General features: G+C 43.2%; 1 protein-coding gene across 1 annotated transcript in view; it reads right to left on the minus strand.

The window, feature by feature from the left end:
• The window catches only part of LOC108717266 (kinesin-like protein KIF3C), a 30,110-nt gene extending 7,345 nt beyond the window's left edge, over window positions 1-22,765 (minus strand). The window contains exon 1 of the mRNA XM_018264141.2: window positions 20,654-22,765. Within this exon, the coding sequence (XP_018119630.1) occupies window positions 20,654-22,066 (1,413 nt within the window). The 5' untranslated portion in view covers window positions 22,067-22,765. The remainder of the gene's footprint in view (window positions 1-20,653) is intronic.
• Between the last annotated feature and the right edge of the window lie 158 nt (window positions 22,766-22,923).

A 22,923-nucleotide genomic window follows, 5' to 3' on the forward strand; every position in this document is an offset into this window, starting at 1 on the left:
AGGGAACGATTTGGGAGAATGCATATTAGAAGATTTTAAATATCTGTAACCATGTTATCAGCTATGGGCTATAAACTTGGGACCTTAAAGGGGAATTCAACCCTAAAGTTAAAAAACCCTACCCCCCTACCCTACATAGAACCCCCTTACCCCACCGAGGGGTAAGTAAAGATTTAGATGCATTAGCCCAGGGTTGCAGCTAGGCTGGGGGGGGGGGTAGGTTTTTTTTTAACTTTAGGGTTTAGTTCTCCTTTAAATAGGAGGCTTGAACTAAAGAAGTTCTAAAACTGCTATTGTTTATAGTAGGGGTTCTATAGAATAAAATGGAGGCTTGGGATAGAGTGGTTATGGCTGGAGCGTTTCCCAGTCAGTATAAGGACAGAGAGATTCCAGATGAGTGTGAGCTCCGTGTCTCACATCTTTCACATTCCCAGGATGATTGAGCTTGTGATCCCAGCGGGAGCCGTAACTTATGTGCAACATCTGCCTCTTCTGCACCACTGGGGGGCGCTACTCCAGATGTGACACTAACGCACGAAGATGGAACAGTCACGCTTAACAATTGTTATTTAAAAGAGAACTTCACAAAAAGGCCTGGAAATTATATTTTGTGCTTCTGTACCAGCCCAAGGCAACCACAGCCCTTTAGCAGTAAAGATCTGTGTCTCCAAAGATGCCCCAGTAGCTCCCCATCTTCTTTTCTGCTGATTCACTGCACATGCTCTGTGCTGCTGTCACTTACTGAGCTTAGGGAGCCACTCACAATATACAGTACACATAGAATAGAAATGTCACAATATAAGGCTGATTAGTAATTAATACACATAATTACTACATGGCAGCACAGAAACCAGTGCAATTAGCATCAGAATTGAATAATCAGCAAACCTGTAGCATCAGCTTATATTACAGCCAGGGAAGCTCATTTTCTGCTGGATAATTAGTGACGAGCCCTAAGCTTAGCTTCTCAACAGCCAATCAGAGCCCACTGAGCATGTGAGTGTCACAGACACATAAAAGAGGCCTAAGAAGATCCAAGATGAGGAGCTGCTGGGGCAGAGTTGAAGGGCTGGATCATTACTGTTATAGGGCTGCTGAACCTCTGGGCTGGTACAGTATATATAAAATACAGTATTTCTACCCATATTAATGGTAAGGCCCCCAGACACGGGCAGATATAAGGCTTTCCAGGTGGGAATTAGGAAATCCGGACAAGACATTTAAGTGAAGACATGACATCGGCCTGCCCATAAATGATATGCCATGCCCCCAATATCACTAGCCCCACCCCTGATATTACATATCCCACCCCCAACATCACCTGGCCCGCCCCCTGCCCGTTTTGACAACACAATAGGTGGCAACCCTAGTATGGGGCCCTCCCTGATTGATATCCACCTGAAAGTTGGCCAGATGTTGATAGGGAGGGTTTAAAATCCAGCCGGATGGAGGAGTGTATCGTATTTTCTCGTTGTGATCGGATTGTTTGGCCCTAAGGCCCACTATAAATATTGCCCACGTCAAGGAGATCCAAATGAGCGTCTCTCCCTATGTATGACCAGCTTTAGGCTTAACTTCTCCTTTAATTCCCAACCTCTCATTAATCAACTGGATTCCAATTGTACCTTCCAATAACTCCCCACACTCACAGTCGTGCTGTTTATCAGATGATATAAATCCATATAGTTGGTCCATGTAAATCCAATGGTGCAGTCCATCGGGGGGGGGGGGCAGCTTGTCTCCCACTCAATGTAAATTGACATTACACAAACCCACTCGGCATCTGTTAGTCACGTTAGTCATATGTGAAGAAACAAGAGGCTGGCACACGGAGCGAGTTAAACCGGGGTCCTACCCCTACGCAATAAACACACCAGGGGTAGGACCCCGGTTTAACTCGCTCCGTGTGCCAGCCTCTTGTTTCTTCACATTGGACCATTGGGAGTGACGTCTCCCTTAGGCTTTGGGCACCAGCGGTATTTGTTGAAGGGCCTGAGTGTGCGCGTGTTTTCTCTGCAGTCACGTTAGTCATTCCATGTATTATAACCGTACAGTCATTGTCTTACTGTATATATCACTGTATATGTCACTGTATATTGTATATATATATAATACACAAAAGCCATGAATATCCTGTAAATTATATCCTTATAAACGGTGAGTTCTGATGTCATCAGTTATAAACGGTGAGTTCTGATGTCATTTCTGTCACATGACTCACCGAAACTTGTGTATTATAATAAATAAAGTACCCCCAGTTGTAAAATATGAGGATATTAGAAGTTACCTCTGAGTTTCCTGACCTGTATAATAACACTCGGCCTTCGGCCTCGTACTTTTATATGGTCATGAAACTCCTCGGTAGCTTATAATATCCTTATATTTTACGAGGGGGTACTTTATTCACTATAAAAATTATATATATTGTATATATCACTGTATACCCTATATGTCACTGTTTACTCTATATATCACTGTATATATCACTGTTTACTCTATATGTCACTGTATACTCTATATATCACTGTATACTGTATGTATGTATATATATATATATATATATATATATATATATATATCACTTTATACAGTATTTGTCACTGTATACTGTATATATCACAGTATACTCTATATATCACTGCATACTGTATATATCTCTGTATACTGGATATGTCACTGTATATGTCACTGTATACTCTATATATCACTGTATATATCACTGTATATTGTATATATCACTGTATATTCTATATATCACTGTATACTGTATATGTCACTGTAAACAGTATATATCACTGTATACATATCACTGTATATTGTATATGTCACTGTTTATTCTATATATCACTGTATACTGTATATGTCAATCACTGTATATGTGACTGTATATTCTATATGTCACTGTATACTGTATATGTCACTGTATATTCTATATATCACTGTATACTGTATATGTCACTGTATATTCTATATATCACTGTATACTGTATATGTCACTGTATACTGTATATACATCACTGTATACTGGGGGGGTCACTAACCCCATCTAAAAAACAAATGCTCTGTAAGGCTACAAATGTATTGTTATTGTTACTTTTTATTACTCATCTTTTATTCAGGCCTCTCCTATTCATATTCCAGTCTCTTATTCAAATCAATACATGGTTGCTAGGGTAATGTGGACCCTAGCAACCAGATGGCTGAAATTACAAACTGGAGAGCTGCTGAATAAAAAGCTAAATAAGTCAAAAACCACAAATAATAAAAAATGAAAATCAATTGCAAATTGTCTCAGAATATCACTCTCTACGTCATACTAACAGTTAACTATAACATGTGTGTATATAGGAGCGTGTGTATATATATATATATATATATATGTGTGTATGACAGTTGTGACTTCACGCTAGTGCTGTCTATTATTAGTGTAAGTACTAAGAAGATTCTTCCTTTCCCACTAATCCTGATGTCACTGAGTATTATGGATGATGATATTACCGAGCCTGGGTGTTACCCCCATTAATGACATTATCCATTGTCACATCACTTTTTTTGTTTCCTGCCTCCCCCGAGGCCAGAGACAATAATCTGTCCCATTTGCTAATCCACTGTGTTACTAATTGTCACCAACACCCCGTGCCCCCCATCAGCACCTCTGACCCTTATCCCTGGGAGACATGAGACTGGCTGTGATCTCTCCCGCGGGTAATGTCACTAACACATGGGTGATGTCACAATTAATCATGCGCTGTGTTATACTCAGGAGTGATATCATTCTGTTTAACAGATAGAATCTAACCCTCCTATTCCTTTATATCCCCCCCATGATATACTTAGTAATGCAGAGATGGGTTGTCATGACAACTGAGCCTAACGACAGCATGGCAACGTGGGCCTATCAGTGCGTCAGAGTAGGACATGAATCTATAAAAGGCCCCATGTGATTTATTCCCTGAGCCTGGGGGGAGTGATGCACTTTGGGTAACATAATCAGCAGATGGGGGAGGAGTAATACATGTAGGCGTGTCCATGGTGTGATGGGGGCCCTCAGGCACTTTACTCTGATACATTATTTATTCATCTTATTACATGAGCACATTCACCTCCCGACGTGTCTGGGGACTTTCTCTACTCAAACAGCTAAAATATATATATATATAGAGATACATGAGAATAATCATTGCACTGCTGTGGGAGCCATGTCTAGACAAGGTTTGGGGTAAAGGCTCAGTTTAGGGAATAATTCCCTTTTAAAAAGCTAAACTGTGACCCTTTTATTCTCTGTGTGTATTTAAAGGTGAACAACCGCTGTATAGAAAGCCGTTACACTGTCAGTACATAATGGGGAGCTGAAGCTGCTGCACTTCTGAAACCCAAATGGGAACTCTCACACTTACCCAAACACTCTCACACTTACCCAAGCACTCTCACACTTACCCACTCTCACACTTACCCAAGCACTCTCACACTTACCCACTCTCACACTTACCCAAGCACTCTCACACTTACCCACTCTCACACTTACCCAAGTACTCTCACACTTACCCAAGCACTCTCACACTTACCCAAGCACTCTCACACTTACCCAAGCACTCTCACACTTACCCAAGCACTCTCACACTTACCCAAGCACTCTCACACTTACCCAAGCACTCTCACACTTACCCAAGCACTCTCACACTTACCCAAGCACTCTCACACTTACCCAAGCACTCTCACACTTACCCAAGCACTCTCACACTTACTCAAACACTCTCACACTTACCCAAGCACTCTCATACTTACCCAAGTACTCTCACACTTACCCAAGCACTCTCACACTTACCCAAACACTCTCACACTTACCCAAGCACTCTCATACTTACCCAAACACTCTCACACTTACCCAAACACTCTCACACTTACCCAAGCACTCTCATACTTACCCACTCTCACACTTACCCAAACACTCTCACACTTACAGATCACTCTCTCACTTACCCAAGCACTCTCACACTTACCCAAGCACTCTCACACTTACCCAAACACTCTCACACTTACCCAAGCACTCTCACACTTACCCAAGCACTCTCACACTTACCCAAGCACTCTCACACTTACTCAAACACTCTCACACTTACCCAAGCACTCTCACACTTACCCAAGCACTCTCACACTTACCCAAACACTCTCACACTTACCCAAGCACTCTCATACTTACCCACTCTCACACTTACCCAAACACTCTCACACTTACAGATCACTCTCTCACTTACCCAAGCACTCTCACACTTACCCAAACACTCTCACACTTACCCAAGCACTCTCACACTTACCCAAGCACTCTCACACTTACCCAAGCACTCTCACACTTACTCAAACACTCTCACACTTACCCAAGCACTCTCATACTTACCCAAGTACTCTCACACTTACCCAAGCACTCTCACACTTACCCAAGCACTCTCACACTTACCCAAGCACTCTCACACTTACCCAAGCACTCTCACACTTACCCAAACACTCTCACACTTACCCAAGCACTCTCATACTTACCCAAGTACTCTCACACTTACCCAAGCACTCTCACACTTACCCAAGCACTCTCACACTTACCCAAGCACTCTCACACTTACCCAAACACTCTCACACTTACCCAAACACTCTCACACTTACCCAAGCACTCTCACACTTACCCAAACACTCTCACACTTACCCAAGCACTCTCACACTTACCCAAGCACTCTCACACTTACCCAAGCACTCTCACACTTACCCAAGCACTCTCGCACTAACTGATCACTCTTGCACTTACCCAAGAACTCTCACACTTACCCAAGCACTCTCACACTTACCCAAGCACTCTCACACTTACCCAAGCACTCTCACACTTACCCAAGCACTCTCGCACTAACCAATCACTCTTGCACTTACCTAAGAACTGTCTCACTTACCCAAGCACTCTCACACTTATCCAAGCACTCTCATACGTACTCAAGCACTCTCACACTTATCCAATCACTCTCATACGTACTCAAGCACTCTCACACTTACCCAAGAACTCTCACACTTACCCAAGCACACCCGCAGACACTCATTCCCTGCATCAGTGACATGAGACACTCATACTTTTGCTCTCTGACACTCTCATAGCATCACAGTGTGTCTGTCTTTGGCCAGAGACTGGTTCCTTCCCAGATGAGTGAGTGCAGCCCACGTGTCTCTCCAATCTCCACCCCCAGCTAAACATGCGCCAGATGCACAGGATACAAATGCCATGCTCTGTACTCTGTACTCACACATCTCCCATATATATATATATATATACACTGTGCTGCTATGTATCAGAGCCTGAGGACCGACAGTTCACTAATCACACTAATGACCCAGTCTGACCATGAAGCTTCTCTTTAGTCTTTGGTAGGATTTAGAGAAAGGTGAGAACATGGTGTCGCAGAGATGCCCCATCCTCAGATAATCCATATTGTACATGATGGGTATTAACTGGGCCAAGGAGATCACTGGTACACAATAAACATCTCCAACACTGTGCTGTATCCCCATCTACACTAATGTATACAGGGAGTCCTCTAATTGTATGTTACAATACCATGGGACTACTCATAGTAACCACTCAACTTAGCACAATTCAGCAGGAACAGTCCCTAAGTTTGCCCATAGTCTGTACAGAGAGATCCCATAAAACTATGGCAGCATAGGTATTCCCTGTACTAAGCACAATTCAGCAGGAACAGTCCCTAAGTTTGCTCATAGTCTGTACAGAGAGATCCCATAAAACTATGGCAGCATAGGTATTCCCCTGTACTAAGCACAATTCAGCAGGAACAGTCCTCTAAGTTTGCTCATAGTCTGTACAGAGAGATCCCTTAAAACTATGGCAGTATAGGTATTCCCTGTACTAAGCACAATTCAGCAGGAACAGTCCCTAAGTTTGCTCATAGCCTGTACAGAGAGATCCCATAAAACTATGGCAGCATAGGTATTCCCTGTACTAAGCACAATTCGGCAGGAACAGTCCCTAAGTTTGCCCATAGTCTGTACAGAGAGATCCCATAAAACTATGGTACATAGGTATTCCCTGTACTAAGCACAATTCAGCAGGAACAGTCCCTAAGTTTGCTCATAGTCTGTACAGAGAGATCCCATAAAACTATGGCAGCATAGGTATTCCCTGTACTAAGCACAATTCAGCAGGAACAGCCCCTAAGTTTGCTCATAGTCTGTACAGAGAGATCCCATAAAACTATGGAGCATAGGTATTCCCTGTACTAAGCACAATTCAGCAGGAACAGTCCCTAAGTTTGCTCATAGTCTGTACAGAGAGATCCCATAAAACTATGGCAGCATAGGTATTCCCTGTACTAAGCACAATTCAGCAGGACCAGAAAATATAATAAAACACAGAATTAAAGTTTTTCACTAGTAAACCATTTTGACCGACTTTTGTTAAATCTGCCCCGTAGAATGAATGAGACATAATGGAGCATGAAGCCAGGGACCCAGCATTGTATCACCTCAATAATGTTACCCCTGCTCTTGGTCCATTATTTTGCAGTAGATAAAAGACTCGGCTCCATTAGTTTCTATTTGGTTTCCTTGTGACACACGTGTGGCCGGGAGGTGGGGAAATTCTCGCACATCTCATTTGGGAAGGGGAAATCCTCAGAGGAAGATGCAGCTGTCAGTGTAAGGGATACGCAGAATTATAGCCTTAAAGATCCTTATTAGCCACTCGCAGGGGGATTAATCACTCAGACCTTTGTTTGGCTTTATGGGATTAACTAGAAAATCAGCTTTATATCTGAGATATGAGCAGCTTTGGCAAAGGCATTTGCTTTGTACGGTTTTGCTCAGTACAAGATTAAAGGGGAAGTTAATAGACCCATGAAAATAGGAAGTCCCAGTGGCCCACAAGGGTCCCTGAATGGGACAGAGGCTTCTGTTTCTGGGGGGGGGGGGCAATGGAGTTTGTATGGGAAGAGCAGGATGAATATTTTTGTTAAATGTCGGGAAGGATCAATATACACTGTAGACAGGGTTGCCACATTTTCTGGAAAAAAATACCGATAAATATATTTATCTTTATTCCCTATTAATAACATTAGGATCACTGGCCTTCCTATATATTTATCTTTATTCCCTATTAATAACATTGGGATCACTGACCTTCCTATATATTTATCTTTATTCACTATTAATAACATTGGGATCACTGACCTTCCTATATATTTATCTTTATTCCCTATTAATAACATTGGGATCACTGACCTTCCTATATATTTATCTTTATTCTCTATTAATAACATTGGGATCACTGACTTTCCTATATAATTATCTTTATTCCCTATTAATAACATTAGGATCACCGGCCTTCCTATATATTTATCTTTATTCTCTATTAATAACATTGGGATCACTGACTTTCCTATATATTTATCTTTATTCCCTATTAATAACATTGGGATCATATCACTGACCTTCCTATATATTTATCTTTATTCCCTATTAATAACATTAGGATCACAGGCCTTCCTATATATTTATCTTTATTCCCTATTAATAACATTGGGATCACTGACCTTCCTATATATTTATCTTTATTCCCTATTAATAACATTGGGATCACTGACCTTCCTATATATTTATCTTTATTCCCTATTAATAACATTGGGATCACTGACCTTCCTATATATTTATCTTTATTCCCTATTAATAACATTGGGATCACTGACCTTCCTATATATTTATCTTTATTCCCTATTAATAACATTGGGATCATATCACTGACCTTCCTATATATTTATCTTTATTCCCTATTAATAACATTGGGATCACTGACCTTCCTATATATTTATCTTTATTCCCTATTAATAACATTGGGATCACTGACCTTCCTATATATTTATCTTTATTCCCTATTAATAACATTGGGATCACTGACCTTCCTATATATTTATCTTTATTCCCTATTAATAACATTGGGATCACTGACCTTCCTATATATTTATCTTTATTCCCTATTAATAACATTGGGATCACTGACCTTCCTATATATTTATCTTTATTCCCTATTAATAACATTGGGATCACTGACCTTCCTATATATTTATCTTTATTCCCTATTAATAACATTAGGATCACAGGCCTTCCTATATATTTATCTTTATTCCCTATTAATAACATTGGGATCACTGGCCTTCCTATATATTTATCTTTATTCCCTATTAATAACATTGGGATCACTGGCCTTCCTATATATTTATCTTTATTCCCTATTAATAACATTGGGATCACCGGCCTTCCTATATATTTATCTTTATTCTCTATTAATAACATTGAGATCACTGACCTTCCTATATATTTATCTTTATTCCCTATTAATAACATTGGGATCACCGGCCTTCCTATATATTTATCTTTATTCCCTATTAATAACATTGGGATCACCGGCCTTCCTATATATTTATCTTTATTCCCTATTAATAACATTGGCATCAACCATCATTTTTACAGGCCATGTGGCAACCCTACCTGTAGATGAGACATGAAGCGGGCTACTAAATCACTCTCGCAGGCCAGCTGAATACAAAGGCTAATGGGCAAGCAAAGTGCTGGTCAGAGGCTAATGAATTTCCCAGAGAGATCCAAAGCTGATTAGACAAACACAGGGAAACAAATGCGAGTGATCAGCCCCCCTGCAGAGCCGTTCCCAGGCCCCCTCTCATTACCCGTCTCATTACTGGCCCAACTCCTGGAAACCACAGCCAGCATTGGCACCGGGCCTCATACACTGACCTGTCAATCACATGTGTTAGTGCACTCAGAACTTAACACACTCAGGGTGGTTGGACGGATGATTTGTGTAGTTGCACAAGAGCAATACTGTGGCTGCAGACGGGCCACTTGGAAAGGAGCAGGTTCCGGAGTTGCAGACCTTTCCCAGCACATTCAAACCGCACACTCAGGTTGAAGGATCCAATAAAGGGGTGGTTCACCTTTAAGTTAACGTGCAAGTATGTTATAGAATGGCCTAAACTAAGCAACTTTTTAATTGGTCTTCATTTTTTATTTTTTGTAGTTTTTTAATTATTTGCCTTTTTCTTCTGACTCCCGCTTTCAAAAAAAACCACAAATGATAAAAAAATGAAAACCAACTGCAATATCCCTCTACATCAGGGATCCCCAACCTTTTGAACCCGTGAGAAACATTCAGAAGTAAAATGAGTTGGGGAGCAACACTAGCATAAAAAAGGTTCCTTGGGTGCCAAATAAGGGCTGTGATTGGCTATTAGTAGCCCCTATGTGGATTGTCAACCTACATTGAGACTCTGTTTGGCAGTACAACTGGTTTTATTCAACCAAAACTTGCCTCCAAGCCTGGAATTCAAAAATAATCTCCTGCTTTGAGGCCACTGGTAGCAACATCCAAGGAGTTGGACATGTTACTCACGAGCTACTGGTTGGGGATCACTAGCAGTTCTAACTAATCATCCTAACATTTCATTTAAAGGTGAACAACCCCTTTAAGCCCCACACTCCCCACCCAGAACATTTCTACAGGAAACCCCATTGCCAATTGAAGTAGAGTGCCAGCTCCTCTTATAACAAGGGCAAATAAACCCAAGCACATTCATTCACTCACAGGGCTGCTCTATCCTCATGGGGGGATCAATATGCACGTGATTGTGGCTTGTATTACCAGTTTATTCCCAGTGTATTCCCAGTGTATTCCCAGTTTATTCCCAATTTATTCCCAATGTATTTCCAGTGTATTCCCAGTTTATTCCCAGTGTATTCTAAATGTATTTCCAGTGTATTCCCAGTTTATTCCCAGTGTATTCCAAATGTATTTCCAGTGTATTCCCAGTGAGAATGTGCCCAATGGTCAGAGAGGCTCAGTTTGGGGGGGGGGGGCAGCACAGAGACACCAGGCTGATACAGGAGACAGATGTAGAATAGAGGAGGTGTAGGGAGTAGATAAGAGGAGGTGCAGGGAGTGGATAAGAGGAGGTGCAGGGAGTAGATAAGAGGGGGTGCACGGAGTGGATAAGAGGAGATGCAGGGAGTGTATAAGAGGAGGTGCAGCGAGCGGATAAGATGAGGTGCAGCAAGTGGATAAGAGAAGGTGCAGGGAGTAGATAAGAGGAGGTGCAGTGAGTAGATCAGAGGAGTGCAGGGAGTAGACAAGAGGAGATGTAGGGAGTGGATAAGAGGAGGTGCAGGGAGTACATAAGAGGGGGTGCAGAGAGTGGATAAGAGGAGGTGCAGGGAGTGGATTGGAGGAGGTGCAGGGACTGGATAAGAGGAGGTGCAGGGAGTGGATAAGAGAAGGTGCAGGGAGTGGATAAGAGGAGGTGCAGGGAGTGGATAAGAGGAGGTGCTGGGAGTGGATAAGAGGAGGTGCAGGGCGTAGATAAGAGGAGGTACAGCGAGTGGATAAGAGAAGGTACAGGGAGTGGATAAGCGGAGGTGCAGGGAGTGGATAAGAGGAGGTGCTGGGAGTGGATAAGAGGAGGTGCAGGGCGTAGATAAGAGGAGGTATAGTGAGTGGATAAGAGAAGGTACAGGGAGTGGATAAGCGGAGGTGCAGGGAGTAGATAAGAGGAGGTGCAGGGAGTAGATAAGAGGAGGTGCAGGGAGTAGATAAGACGGGGTGCAGAGAGTGGATAAGAGGAGGTGCAGGAAGTAGATAGGAGCAGGTGCAGCGAGTGGATAAGAGAAGGTGCAGGGAGTGGATAAGAGGAGGTTCAGGGAGTAAATAAGAGGAGGTGCAGGGAGTAGATAAGAGGGGGTGCAGAGAGTGGATAGGAGGAAGTGCAGGAAGTAGATAGGAGCAGGTGCAGCGAGTGGATAAGAGAAGGTGCAGGGAGTAGATAAGAGGAGGTGCAGGGAGTAGATAAGAGGAGGTGCAGGGAGTAGATAAGAGGGGGTGCAGAGAGTGGATAAGAGGAGGTGCAGGGAGTGGATAAGAGGAGGTGCAGGGAGTGGATAAGAGGAGGTGCAGTGAGTGGATAAGAGAAGGTGCAGGGAGTGGATAAGAGGAGGTGCAGTGAGTGGATAAGAGAAGGTGCAGGGAGTGGATAAGAGGAGGTGCAGGAGTGGATAAGAGGAGGTGCAGTGAGTGGATAAGAGAAGGTGCAGGGAGTGGATAAGAGGAGGTGCAGTGAGTGGATAAGAGAAGTTGCAGGGAGTAGATAAGAGGAGGTGCAGGGAGTGGATAAGGCAGAGAATGACAATGCATCAGGCCATGTTTTTCTCCTAAACCCTGGCACAGATGGGAATTGCCTGCTCTCACCCTCAGGGTGGCACTGAAAGGGTGCCTTTGCGCTGAACTACATCTCACAGCCTCCAACTTGGCAATGGTTGAGCAATAGCTGGTGGGTCACTGGCACTGTTCCTCTTCAGGAATAAAGAGCTACAATATGGATATTCAATATAGTCACTATATCTGCACTGACACGGGACACAGTAAGGATTTGTACTTTGCTCTATAGCACTCAATCAGCTCCTTGTTAGTAATCACCCAGCCCTGCCCCCCCCCCCCACACTGACAATCATCTCATAGTACATCCAGCAGCCCCCACAATGTCCTCTAAATATATCCCATTGTAATCCTTGCCTGAAACCAGCATCCACATGTTAGATTATATGTGTCACTCAACTCTCAGCACTATGTACCCCCTACTGTAAAGGATAAGGATATTAGAAGTCACTGAGGGGTTGTTCTGTGACCATATAAAGGCACAAGGCTGCAGGCTGAGTTATACAGGGAACTCTGAGTATCAAGTATGTATTATAAGGGATAATGTACCCCCTACTGTAAATGATAAGGATATTAGAAGTCACTGAGGGGTTGTTCTGTGACCATATAAAGGCACAAGGCTGCAGGCTGAGTTATACAGGGAACTCTGAGTATTACTCATGTATTATAAGGGATAATGTACCCCCTACTGTAAATGATAAGGATATTAGAAGTCACTGAGGGGTTGTTCTGTGACCATATAAAGGCACAAGGCTGCAGGCTGAGTTATACAGGGAACTCTGAGTATCACTCATGTATTATAAGGGATAATGTACCCCCTACTGTAAATGATAAGGATATTAGAAGTCACTGAGGGGTTGTTCTGTGACCATATAAAGGCACAAGGCTTCAGGCTGAGTTATACAGGGAACTCTGAGTATCACTAATGTATTATAAGGGATAATAATACACACAGCTCATATATATAATATCATATACACACAGCTCATACACATAATATCATATACACACAGCTCATACATATAATATCATATACACACAGCTCATACATATAATATCATATACACACAGCTCATATATATAATATCATATACACACAGCTCATACACATAATATCATATACACACAGCTCATACACATAATATCATATACACACAGCTCATACACATAATATCATATACACACAGCTCATACACATAATATATACACACAGCTCATATATATAATATCATATACACACAGCTCATACATATAATATCATATACACACAGCTCATACATATAATATCATATACACACAGCTCATACATATAATATCATATACACACAGCTCATATATATAATATCATATACACACAGCTCATACACATAATATCATATACACACAGCTCATACACATAATATCATATACACACAGCTCATACACATAATATCATATACACACAGCTCATACATATAATATCATATACACACAGCTCATACACATAATATATACACACAGCTCATACATATAATATCATATACACACAGCTCATACACATAATATCATATACACACAGCTCATACACATAATATATACACACAGCTCATACATATAATATCATATACACACAGCTCATACACATAATATCATATACACACAGCTCATATATATAATATCATATACACACAGCTCATACACATAATATCATATACACACAGCTCATACACATAATATCATATACACACAGCTCATACACATAATATCATATACACACAGCTCATACATATAATATCATATACACACAGCTCATACATATAATATCATATACACACAGCTCATACACATAATATCATATACACACAGCTCATACATATAATATCATATACACACAGCTCATACACATAATATCATATACACACAGCTCATACACATAATATCATATACACACAGCTCATACACATAATATCATATACACACAGATCCCTTTCAGCTGCACGTGACCCGGAGCAGTGCCTGTGGCTCGTATCCACTCTTCCCTGGCCTTTCTGCTTATTAATATTGATCCCAAGCTCTCCCCCCACCCTCCCATCCTGCACCCCCTGTGTAACCAGTGACATCATCACTGTCTCATGTATTAGTCTGTCACACACACAATAAATCACTCACTAGTCCCACTAATGGCTTTGTCTCCTCTGCTACACGGGGACCTGCCTGCCAGGCTGAAGGGCGAATAGGAAACATAAGGAAGGAAAGAAAAGGAAAAAGGGAAAAAAAGAAGAGATAAAAAATTCACATTCACTTTACAAAGATTCCTTCTATTGCCAATATTTTCAAAGCAAATTTGCAAACAAACCTCCTCTTAAAACATTTTGTATTTGTGCCCCTACCATGTCCTTTCTCTGTATTTTTCTTCAGACCAGCAGTCCTGTCCTGCTTTATGGCAGCTGAGATTCTAGCTATCTGTATAACAGAACATTCTGTCCCAGTGGCTGCACAGATCCTATCTGATCCCCATTGTAAGCAGCAGTCCTGTCCTGCTTTATGGCAGCTGAGATTCTAGCTATCTGTATAACAGAACATTCTGTCCCAGTGGCTGCACAGATCCTATCTGATCCCCATTGTAAGCAGCAGTCCTGTCCTGCTTTATGGCAGCTGAGATTCTAGCTATCTGTATAACAGACCATTCTGTCCCAGTGGCTGCACAGATCCTATCTGATCCCCATTGTAAGCAGCAGTCCTGTCCTGCTTTATGGCAGCTGAGATTCTAGCTATCTGTATAACAGAGCATTCTGTCCCAGTGGCTGCACAGATCATATCTGATCCCCATTGTAAGCAGCAGTCCTGTCCTGCTTTATGGCAGCTGAGATTCTAGCTATCTGTATAACAGAACATTCTGTCCCAGTGGCTGCACAGATCCTATCTGATCCCCATTGTAAGCAGCAGTCCTGTCCTGCTTTATGGCAGCTGAGATTCTAGCTATCTGTATAACAGAGCATTCTGTCCCAGTGGCTGCACAGATCATATCTGATCCCCATTGTAAGCAGCAGTCCTGTCCTGCTTTATGGCAGCTGAGATTCTAGCTATCTGTATAACAGAACATTCTGTCCCAGTGGCTGCACAGATCCTATCTGATCCCCATTGTAAGCAACAGTCCTGTCCTGCTTTATGGCAGCTGAGATTCTAGCTATCTGTATAACAGAGCATTCTGTCCCAGTGGCTGCACAGATCCTATCTGATCCCCATTGTAAGCAGCAGTCCTGTCCTGCTTTATGGCAGCTGAGATTCTAGCTATCTGTATAACAGAGCATTCTGTCCCAGTGGCTGCACAGATCCTATCTGATCCCCATTGTAAGCAACAGTCCTGTCCTGCTTTATGGCAGCTGAGATTCTAGCTATCTGTATAACAGAGCATTCTGTCCCAGTGGCTGCACAGATCCTATCTGATCCCCATTGTAAGCAGCAGTCCTGTCCTGCTTTATGGCAGCTGAGATTCTAGCTATCTGTATAACAGAACATTCTGTCCCAGTGGCTGCACAGATCCTATCTGATCCCCATTGTAAGCAGCTGTCTTGTATCATTTGTTATTACGTGGGAGAAGCAATACACTGCAGGCTTAGGCTTTGGGGGATGCTGGGTCCTGTTGCTTGGCAACAGTTCAACCCCCAGCATGCTCACCAAAATCACAAAGCATAGGATGATACTGTAACTTGTAGCCTAGCAATAGAAACATTACCAAAACCCACCAGTCCTAGGGCATATTTCTCAAACAGAAGAAATCTTTAAGTAAAAGCAAAATTTCTATCTCCTATTCCAGATACAAGTCTTCTTCTCTATGACCTCTGGCCACCATGTTGGGGCACACGCATGTGCATGATGGGTAAGTTGATACATCCCCAGCTCCTACTAATAAATGAGCTGCGGAACTCTATCATTAGGCACATTCATGTGTCACCCATACTAAAGTACCACTGTTATTAATAAAAACACCAGAAAATGGGTCTGGGCTAATAAGGATAACGGGGCTGGGCTAATAGGGATAAAGGTGCTGGGCTAATAAGAAGGGATGCACCGAATCCAGGATTTGGTTCAGGATCCGGCCAGGATTCGGCCTTTTTAAGCAGGATTCGGATTCGGCCAAATCCTTCTGCCAGGCAGAACCGAATGCGAATCATGATTTCCATATGCAAATTAGGGGCGGGGAGGGAAATTGCATGACTTTTTGTCACAAAACAAGAAAGTAAAAAATGTTTTCCCCTTCCCAGCCCTAATTTGCATATGCATCCCTACTAATAAGTATAAAGGAGCTAGGCTAATAAGTATAAAGGGGCTGGGCTAATAAGGATAAAGGGACTGGGCTAATAAGGATAAAGGGGCTGGACTAATAAGGATAAAGGGACTGGGCTAATAAGGATAAAGGGGCTGGGCTAATAAGGATAAAGGGACTGCGCTAATAAGGATAAAGGGGCTCGGCTAATAAGGATAAAGGGGCCGGGCTAATAAGTATAAAGGTGTTGGGCTACTAAGGATAAAGGGGCTGGGCTAATAAGTATAAAGGGGCTGGGCTATTAAGGATAAAGGGGCTCGGCTATTAAGGATAAAGGGGCTGAGCTAATAAGGATAAAGGGGCCGGGCTAATAAGTATAAAGGGGTTGGACTAATAAGGATAGAGGGGCTGGGCTAATAAGGATAGAGGGGCTGGGCTAATAAGGATAAAAGGGCTGGGCTGGCTCAGAGTAGGACCACCATCTGCCCAAGACCCGTTGGAGGGGCAATCCTTCAGCCTGAACCCAATCCCTCTGCTGCCACAGGCATAAGTTCTAGTAAATACTGCACAAACAGCCCCAGAATAGAGCCAAACACATCCATGCTTTTCTGGTGGGCCTCAAGAATTTGAAATGATCATATTTGGGGGATCTGTGCCATATTGGGGTGCATGAAAAAGGAATTATGTGTACTGGGGGCTTGAGTTCACTCTTTAAATTCTACCGTTTGGCCCACTCATCTCTGTAAATGTTTTCCAGTTTATGCTGTGCGAGTAACAAGAGAAGATTCACCGGGTGCGGGGCAACAGGGTTGCCAGGTTGGCAAGTTTCCACCTGAATTGGGCTACTAATTTAAAGCCCAGGCGGGTTTTGAAAGTACAAACTAGCCAAGGTACGGATTTGGGCTACTTTTTGTTTTTTTGCCTTTGGCTGGTTTGTACTTTGGAAATGAGCCAACGTTTTTTCTTGCCCTAATGTGCCAAGCCTGCGTCTCCCAGTGCATGTTGGGTAATGTAGTTTTAGTATAACAATTTACCGACTGCCAAGTTTAATGTAAGACTACAATACCCAGCATGCAATGGGATTGACTTGTGTAGAAGTCGGGAGTTCCCAGACTTTGGGCTTTGTACCCCAGTCTCCCGTCACTCTTAAGCATTCTCACGTTCTCCGGTAACTTTCCTCAATTTCAGACAATTTTGGGGCAAAAATCTGCTGGACACCAAAATGTCTAGAGGTTGAGCTGTTTTACCAATATTTATTGAAATTGTATCTGTATTAGGCCTTATGGGCCCCCTATACCTCCTGGGCCCCCTCTGTAGATATACCCCTGGTGACGGGTCAATCTGTCCCATTTTGCTTCATGCTTCATTTTGCTTTGAAAAAGGCGTATTTTCACAAATATTCATTTATTTTTTAGGCTTTTTCACTGCACATATTGTGCTATTTGTGGGCTACTTTTGAAGTGCCTCTTAGTTTTGTAGCTGACTGTGGCTGGTTTTGAAAATCAGACCTGGCAACCCTGGGGGGCAGCAATAGGGACTGGGAATTCTTAGAAATTCCCTTTGCACTGAGACATGCAGTTAATTCATAGAACTGCTCTGATAGATCTGCCTGTGAATAAAAGTAATGGGGGGCTGATAGGGCTGCAGGGTAAGGGCATAAATATGTACATGGGGGAGTTAAACTGAAATAATTGAAGAGCCTGGGCACAGAGTGGTGTAGGAAGGAGCACACGAGGGAGAAGGAAGATCTATATGGGGCTGGGAGAGGAGGACTCTGGGAGAGTGTATGTGACATATAGTAGTTACTGTGCAGAACAACAATGTGACATTATCCAGGGCTACACTAGACTGCACCTCCGTGATGTTTTTGCTTCTTCCCTCCCCTCATGGGCTGCTATATGGAACACTGTATTATCCCTAAATTACAGAAGCTAGTCCTTAGGGTCACACAGACAATGTATACTAACTCCAAGCCATCATTATATAGGCCTTACTCAATGGAACCATTCAGAATAAGGCCAGAGACCCACCTGAGAGAACACGGGTACCCTGCAAAAGGTGGCCATAGACACACCGATAATATCATAGGAAACTAACTTTCATACGATATTAAGTGCGTGTATGGTGATGAGATGAGCCGACTGATATTGGAAGAAAACTTGGATATCAGTCGGTTCGTTGATTGAAGACACCCGTGACCCAAACATCGGCCATTGTTAGTTGTGAATGATCAGATACAGGTAGAATTCTAGTGTTTCTATATGTATATCTGACCATTCAGCTCTACACATGTGTATTGAAACCAACTATCTTTCCTGGAAACCTCTTTTCCAGGAAAGATCATAATTGTAACTTCTATGGCCACCTAAAGGCACCAAGTAATGTGTCATCATGAGCCCTGATTGTTTGGCTTTAAGATTGAAGGTCCAGCCTTTGGTCAGAGCCCATCCAACCTCATGACCAGGTTGTACAACATCACTAGTGCAGTCATAATAACAAGAATAGCAGCAAATGTTCAACCCAATTTTCACATGTACTGAAATTGACCTTCTAGCCGGGCTTTAAAAGGTCTTTCTAAATCGGACCCCAATTACGGGAAAGATCATGGTTTGGGAAGCTCTGCCTTAAAGCAATGTTCCCCAGTGACTTTCTAATCACCCACACCCCACTAGGCTCCCCATGCCCGGCTTTGGGATGGATATATCTCGACTTCAAGATTGAGGTTTTGCCGGTGGATGGGAGTTGTGGTTTAACGAGTGCAAGTACTCCTGTCTGCCATCTCCAGGTATTGATCAATAGACCATAAGTTGACCTGTATCTGTCCTCGCTCCTGTCTGTCTTGGCCCATAACCTTTCCTGGTACCAGGAAAAGCATCTTCTTGTTCAGGACTAATTATTATTTATAAAGTGCCAACATATTCTGCAGCGCTGTACAACAGAATCTGCCCAATACAGGAGGTCAATAGGGTCTCAAAAGAACTTACAATCTAAAGACAAACCGGTGATCGAATCTACACCATGTGGGGCACTTTCAGATACAAGGTCCATGGCAAAGCATTCTGGGAACTGTAGTTCTGTAGTATTAAAACATCAGAATGGCCAACTGCCTCTCATTTCAGGGTTCTAGGACATTCTGTCTCTAGACACGTCCCTTTAAATTAAACAGCCCCAGAATATAATTTTAAATAAATAGTATTTAAAATGGACCAACTGCAAAGATTTATGCCAGTAACCATACCATTTCTGTTGCTCTAACTCTATTACCTAGAACTACAACTGCACTGTTGTAACCATGACTATTAATCATATTATATATAACTGGGGATCATTAGGCTTGTTATGAGTTGAATAGATCCTTGCCAGGCTTATCTCTTTAAGTGCCCAACCATTAACTATGCTTACTCTTCACATCACAGATTTTCAGCCTGCACTACAACTCCCAGAATCCCCACAGAGCTAAAGGGTTGCAGGCTAGATATCCCACAATTCTAAAATGGGACTTTACTATAATGTAAATGCCCCCACCCCCGGGGCCAGAGGTTAAGATAACCATCTTGAGATATACATTAGCTCTGTGTACTAAGAGAAGGCAGAGATATCATATAACCCATGACATGAGGGTGATTATCTCTTCACACAATATGGTAACATGAAATACCCAGAGTGGATTATTTAACATCTAGGGGAAAGGTTTCAATAAGTAGATCCTATTTACAATGTCCTGTTTAAAATCACAGATTCGTCCTATTAATGGGCCACAGCTGTGAACACAATCAATAAAGGTGTATGTTGCATGGCTGGTTAAAAACCAGTGCAATCTGCAGCATGCATTGTGGATTTCATATGTGGGCCCATACTAATGGGATGAGGTGGCAGGCCTAGTCCTGTTTGACAACAAGAAAGCAGATCTTCTGTACCAAAGGGTTGCATTACACTTTGCATTTCCACCCAGCAGCCCTCCAATGTTGTTAGGCTACAACTCTCAGCATCCCACTGATAAACAGATAGTGGTACTTGTAGCTCAACAACATTTAGAAGACTGCAGGCTGATCACCTCCCCCATGGATCAGCTTCTTCCTCTACTCCTACATCTAAGCAAGTAAACAAGTACATCTTTCTCCCAGTGGACTCCTAGTGTAACTTACCTTGAATTTCACAGCCAGCATCTCAGTAGCCTTCTGCTCATTGGTCAGATCATCCATCATCTTCTCTTTCTCTTCTATCAGCTTCAGTTTTTCCTCTGCCAACAGACTGTGATCATCTTGGATTGCGGCCTTCTCCTGCTCAATCCTCTCAGCCTGCTCCTTCAGATAACATCCAACGTTCTTCTCAATGAGTTTGTCTTCATTGTCTTCTTCTATCTCTGTATCTGGAGTTCCGTCTCCATCCACTGACTTTTTTCTGCGGCTGTTCCTTCTTCTCTTCTTACTCAGCATCCCTCGTTTCTCCAGCTGGGCTTTTAGTCGAGCAATTTCCTCTTGGAATTCCCTCAATAAAGTGTCCTTTGGGTCCTCGTTGATTCTAGGCTTGTTCTTGATGTTCTTAGCCCTATTGGCAAATCTGAGGGTGGACAGGGTCTCATCATAATTAACTGAAGCTGGACCCAAAGTTGCCACCATAATGGTTTTTGCATTGCCCCCTAGAGAATCCTGAAGCAAGCGGGTGAGTTTGGAGTCTCTGTAAGGAATATGGGTGCTCCTTCCATCAACCAGGGCCGATATCACATTACCCAATGCTGAAAGTGAGAGGTTAATTTTTGAAGCTTCTTTAGGCCTGTCGCCATTTACTCCTGTTTTGCTTTGTCTTTCACTGCCAGCTAAGTCCACCAGGTTGAGTTTGCCCACTCGTATATGCTCTTCCCCATCCACTCCCATTTCACTGCACTCCACCGTAATGACAAAAATGGTGTGGGACCTCGAACTGTGCTCATTCATGTTGGTGCAGGCTACAGACCGCGACTGGTTTCCCAAATTCATGACATGTTCAATCTCCTTTACGTTCTTTGTCACATAAGAAGAGAGGTCCTTAATGTAAACCCCGCTCTCGGGATTCTCCTTGAGGTCTAGCTTCTTGTTCTGGTCTTTGCACAAAAGGTCTCTGATTTCCTCCTGGTAGATTTCGAGGTAAGACGCCCTGACCAAATACTGCTGGTTTTGGGACCGGGAGATGTGAGTGAATATATGGTCGAAAGTGTTAGGGATCACTCCTCTTTTCTCGGCCTCGGCCCAAACACCTTGCATAGTGTAGGTCTTTCCGGTGCCGGTCTGCCCATAAGCGAATATGGTGCCATTGAATCCCTGCAGTACCGAGTCAATCAGAGGTCTAACTGTCTCATCGTACAAGTCTGCCTGCTTTGAGTTGGCATCATATACGGCATCAAACGTGAACGTCTTTGGCAGTTCCCCTGGATTTGCCCTTGGATGCCTCATAGTCACCTGCCCCAGTTTAATATCCATAGCCACAATGCTGTCATACCCAGCTGCCTCCTCTCTCCTGTTGGTGGGGCGGCATCGGACCACTACCTTGAGGGCCTCACTGCTCTTGGCTTTGCTGTTCATCTTGACTCTCCTCCTCTAGTGCTGCTCCTGTCTGGTGCTTTTGTTTATCCCAAGGCTACACTCAGACACACCTCAGAAATCACGGAAGCTCCGGTACATCTATAGTAAGGATTTGCCTCCTCACCTTTGCTTTCCTGAACAGAAGGATCTACTGGGCGTAATAATCCCCTGGTGGCATCTCCTTAGAAATTGCAGGAGCTTCATTGCTCAGCCCCCATGAGATAGACAGCAGCCGTTCTAGCTTGTACAGAAAAGGAAGGGGATCTGCAGCAATGACGAAAAAGGGGGTAAATGAGAGATGAGAACTGTACCCAATCCCCCCGGTGTGTGGGCAGTCAATGGCAGTGCCAGAGAGAAATCCTGGGCAAGGTTCCTGGGAGGCATCTGGAAACGCCTAGCCTTCTCCTCAGCTGTGGATGCTCATTCATTGCAGTGTGGCGGCTGCTGTTCTGAGTGTGTGAGAGAATGACAGGCAAAAACAAGGACAGGGGATGAGGCGGGGTCTGGGGATGATGCTCTTGCTGCTGTGGTGCTCTGGGGGCGAGTGGGTGGGGGGCAGTTGCCTCTACTGACGGCTGAGCAGGAAAACTGCCAGATAGGACACAATGCTCAGCCTTAATGCCTGCCCACTGGCTCAGCTCACTCCCAGGAGAGACGTTATCCTGCAGAGGAATTCTGGGGGCTGTAGTTCTCAGCGACTGCTGTGTATGGCAGACGTTCCACTAAGCGCAAGCTCCTTGTCTGCAGAGATTTCAAGAACAAGCCCATCGATTGGCTGATAGGGACGGAGTCCCGGCTGGCATTGAGCTCATGACTCTTAGGCTGATACAGAACAGAGATGGGCAATCTGTCTTCCT

This window comes from Xenopus laevis, chromosome 5L (genome assembly GCF_017654675.1).
Source record: "Xenopus laevis strain J_2021 chromosome 5L, Xenopus_laevis_v10.1, whole genome shotgun sequence".
In the NCBI taxonomy this organism is placed as follows: domain Eukaryota; kingdom Metazoa; phylum Chordata; class Amphibia; order Anura; family Pipidae; genus Xenopus; species Xenopus laevis.